At 38.4% G+C, this 4,663-nt stretch overlaps 1 protein-coding gene across 1 annotated transcript; it reads right to left on the minus strand.

The window, feature by feature from the left end:
• Positions 1–272: 272 nt before the first annotated feature.
• On the minus strand, positions 273–958 carry LOC108299543 (40S ribosomal protein S8-like). Its single transcript, XM_037736091.1, is given in 1 exon segment — positions 273–958. A coding segment is annotated over 1 exon segment (609 nt). The 5' UTR covers positions 937–958; the 3' UTR covers positions 273–327.
• Between the last annotated feature and the right edge of the window lie 3,705 nt (positions 959–4,663).

The following is a 4,663-nucleotide window of genomic DNA, read 5'->3' on the forward strand; positions in this document are numbered from 1 at the left end:
ACCCCAAGGTTGAGATACCCCTCTTGTAGCCTCTGCAACATCCCTAGTCCCACCAAAATGTGGAGAAATGTTCCTCCATTACAGACATAGCCTACATAATAAATCTGGCCTTTGGGGAGATGGAGTTGAGAACAGGGACTTTATAGTGTGGGGAGCCTGGATCAGGACAGTAGGAGGGAGAGGTAAGGCAAGGGGTTGCAGCCACCGTATCTCATCCATTTTGCAGGGCCAAGAAGAAAAGCAGAGAAACAAATACTCAGGCAACACAAATGTGTGAACAGAACAATAAACACCTTTATTACATGGGTGAAGAAAGAAAACAAGGATTTATTTGCCTTTCCGGGCCTTGATTTTTCTAAGATAGAACTCCAATTCTTTGCCCTCTAGCACATAGCCATCTGCTCGGCCACACTGTCCCGGCCTTGAAGCGATGCATGCAAGAAGCTTGCCCTGCTGGAACTGCTCCTCCAGGAGACTGCTGATTTTAGCATTCTTTTTCCTTTCGTCGTATTTCTTCTGAATTTTTTTAGATCGTTTTTTTTTTTAAATCTCTTCTTCCTCAGGAGTCAGCTTGGCTCCCTTCTTGCGGCCCAGCGGCAGCGCATAGTGGGACTCGTACCACTGTCGGTACGGAGTGCAGTTCTTCACCAGGGTCTTGGTACGGACCAGCTCGTTATTAGACGCATTATAGACAACATCAATGATCCTTGCTTTTCCAGTACAACACTCTGAGCCCCAGGAGAAATTCCCCACGTCCAGCCTCAGGGCACGGTATTTCTTGTTACCACCCCGCACACGGACTGTGTGGATGCGGCGGGGGCCAATCTTGGTGTTGGCAGCCGGGCGCCCCAACTCATACTTCCGCTTCTTGTGGTAGGGCTTTCTCTTGCCCCCGGTCTTGCGGCGCTTCTGCCAGTTGTCCCGAGAGATGCCCATCGCTCGGCGCTGGCTGGAAAGAGCTATGGTGCCAAAATTCTTATGCCAGTTCCGTTTTATCTGGAGACACTGGCACTTCTAATTTTTGTAACTATTCTTATGCTTGTAAGATTTTTTCTTTTTCTTTCTTTCCCTTTAATATCGCTATTGTTTTTTTTCTTTTTCTTATCCTTCCCTTCCTCTCTAGGGGGTCCTACTGTAGACAGTGTTAGGTAGTGTCTATACTTTGAAACTGTCAATGTCATAAAATACTGAAAATAAATAAATTATTAAACATTAAGGGGCACCAAAGTCATGACAACTAAATATAACAAAGGATTTTGGATTTTATTTTGCTCAAAAGCCATCAATAAACATTGATAAAATCACAATAGAGTCTTGATCAATATTAATTTTTTTGATGATTGTATTGTGGTTATGTTTGTGGGAAAGAAAGATTAAAGTGTTTATGCTAAAAAGACATTATGTCTGCAAATTACTCTTGAATGGTTCAGAGAAAAGTTTTCTGCTTATCTATTTATCTATCTAGAAAAATCATAAAACAAATACAATAAGATTTGGAGAATCTAGGTGAAAAGTACCAAGGAGTTCTATATACTATTAAGTTTTCTGTTAACCAGAAACTATTTAAAAAAACATAAATAGTGGTAAGTTTAATTAGCATATCCATATTAATTTTCTCAGAACTGCAATAGTTCCTTTTTCATTAACAATTATCTACATTTCTTCAAAATAAGAAATCTTAATATTAAAGCAAAAAAACTTTAAAACATTTATATCTGTGCCATAAATATAGCTTTAGAGTTTAGATAAGTCCTCTGTTTTTAAAAATCAGTTCAAAGTTGACTATTAAACTTTCAGATATACAAACAATGCTGATAGGAATATAAATTAGTATATACTTTCTACGGGATAATATGACAATACATCTTAAACCTATAGTTATTTTCATAAAGTGTTTCTAAGTTCATGACTAGAAAAGCATCATAAACAAACAATCAATTAGTTATTAAAACTTATAGCTACAAGGATAGTCTACCTTAATGCTAAGTAAATAAAAAAACCTTAAAGCCCAATAAGAGTGGATGAAATATACTGTAATTATAAAACAGAATATAGACATAAAATATAACAATATTTCCCAATCTAGTGTCAAGAAACATTGATCCTTGAGAAGCATCATATAAAAACATAAGTATCTAAGGATGGTAAATTATGTAATATAATTATGTGTTAATAAATCACATATAGGTAATAGTCTCATAAGATTAACCACATAGTGTTATTTTGGAACCCAACTGAAAAAATTTAGTGTTTCTTTGCACAAACATCACTTGGAGGTCAAGATCACTTGGAGGTCACGAGTTTAAGAACAACCTGGCCAACAGGGCAAAACACTGTCTCTACTAAAAATACAAAAATCAGCTGGGCATGGTGGTGCACCTGTAATCCCAGCTTCTCAGGAGGCTGAGGCATGAGAATCACTTGAACCCAGGAGGCAGAGATTGCAGTGAGCCTAGATTGTGCCACTGCATTCCAGCCTGGGTGACGAATTGAGACTGTCTCAAAGAAAAAAAAAATCCAAGAATTTAATTTTAAAAAATTATGATGCATATACATAAATCCAAAGGCAATAAAATATTTTTTTATCTTATTTTATCATATCATATCACATTTAACTGCTTTCTTAATATGTTTTCCAGTTTGAGGCTCTCTATTCTATACCAGATACAAAGGATAATTTGAATCTCATTTGTTAAAAGGTTGTATTTATTAGTGATCAAAAACACACTTATACTAGTGTACTACTTACCTGGGAAGCTATAACAAAACACTCCAGACTGGGTGGCTTAAACAAAAGAAATATTGTGTCAATATTATGGAAGTTAGAAATTCCGAATTAAGACAACAGCAGATCTGGTTTCTCCTGAAGCTTGCTCCTTGGCTGACAGATGGCCATCTTGTACCTGTGTCCTGATATGGTCTTTTCTGTGTGCACACACATCCCTGATGTCTCTGTGTGTCAAAATGTTCTTTTCTTAAATAGATTCTTACATGGCAGACGCAGTGGCTCATGCCTGTAATCCCAGCACTTTGGGAATGGCTTAATATACCTTCACATCCCTCTCGTATTGTCAATCTAGCATAGAAAATGTAGACTATTTAGCACAGAGAAAAACAGAAAAAATTTTTAAATAAAGTTGCATTCTAGTGATGTGATGCCTCACCTTCACAAGTAGAATTAAANTTTGAGATGGAGTCTCTCTCTGTTGCCCAGGCTGGAGTGCAGTGGCACAGTCTCGGCTCACTGCAATCTTCACCTCCCAGGTTCAAGTGATTCTCCTGCCTCAGCCCTCTGAGCAGCTGGCTCTACAGGTATGTGCCACCACGCCTGTCTAATTTTTTGTATTTTTAGTAGAGACAGGATTCAACCGTGTTGGCCAGGATAGTCTCAACCTGCTGACCCCGTGATCCGCTCACCTCAGCCTCCCAAAGTGCTGGGATTACAGGCTGAGCCACCATGGCCAGCCATGCCCACTTTTTAAACTCAGACCAACGATATATGCAAGAATCTATTTCCAAAAGGCTTTTATTTGGGGACATTTTTATTCATCTTGAATGTGTAGTGGGTTTTTGGTTGTAAGCAACACATATCAACTCTGGAAAATTTCAGCAAATAAGTTATTCATTTCACAGAATTGATGCTAAAGAACTTGGCTCAGAAACAGAAAGCAGTTTTAGAGGTTGTTAATACTAGTATTATGCAGCCAATTTGCTTCAGCTACAGGCTTTATCTCTACTCCTGCTGCTGCCAAAATTGTCTGGCACCACAAAAGTTCCTACAGTAATCTTCCTTCCACTGTCCCTGCCTGGAGACCATATGTGCAATATTTAAAGTTTCTGGCAGATGTATCTTGATGCAGCTTTGGACAACTATTAAGCAGATGAACAAGCATGTTGTCCCTTTATCATCCATAGTGGAAGCTAGCACTGGAAATCACGATTTTACCAGGAGGCCACATGGTTGATGACTCCACCCAAGGAAAGTACTCTAGGGAGGCAGGTTTTATGGTGAGAAGCTGGGAAATGGGGAGGATTAACATTTGTTAAAATGCCTAATAAGTTCTCTGTATGGGTCTAGGCACGTGGAAGGGAAGCTCTCTAAGTTTCACCAATTTCAAACCAAAATTTTGGGAAAAAATCCAAATCTTATTTACAGAAAGTAAAAGTGTTATGTGTCGCTGGCATTTCAAAAGATTAATTTTTTGATGATTTCTAAAAATTACTTTTTTCCTTAAGTAATAATAAGAATATAGATGTAGCATAGCTGTCTTAGTCTTTTCAGGCTGCCATAACAAAATACTATCAAGTGGGCAGCTTTTAAAAAACAGACATTTATTTCTCACAGTTCTGGATGCTGGGAACTTCAAGATCAAGGCACTGGCAAATTTGGAGTCTGGTGGCAGATGGCACTTTTCCTTCCCTCTGTGTCCTCATTTGGTGGAAGGGACAAGACAGCTCTCTGAGGCCTCTTTCATAAGGGCACTAATTTCATTTATGAGGGCTCCACCCTCATGATCTAATCACCCCTCCCAAACTCCACCTCTTAATACCATCACATTGATGACTAGGTTTCAAAATGTAAATTTTAGGAGGACACAAACATTGAGGTTACAGAAGTAGTATAATTGTAGAAAGGAAAATTTCCTAATATTGTCTTGTTTTT

Source organism: Cebus imitator, unplaced genomic scaffold (genome assembly GCF_001604975.1).
Source record: "Cebus imitator isolate Cc_AM_T3 unplaced genomic scaffold, Cebus_imitator-1.0 Scaffold22, whole genome shotgun sequence".
In the NCBI taxonomy this organism is placed as follows: domain Eukaryota; kingdom Metazoa; phylum Chordata; class Mammalia; order Primates; family Cebidae; genus Cebus; species Cebus imitator.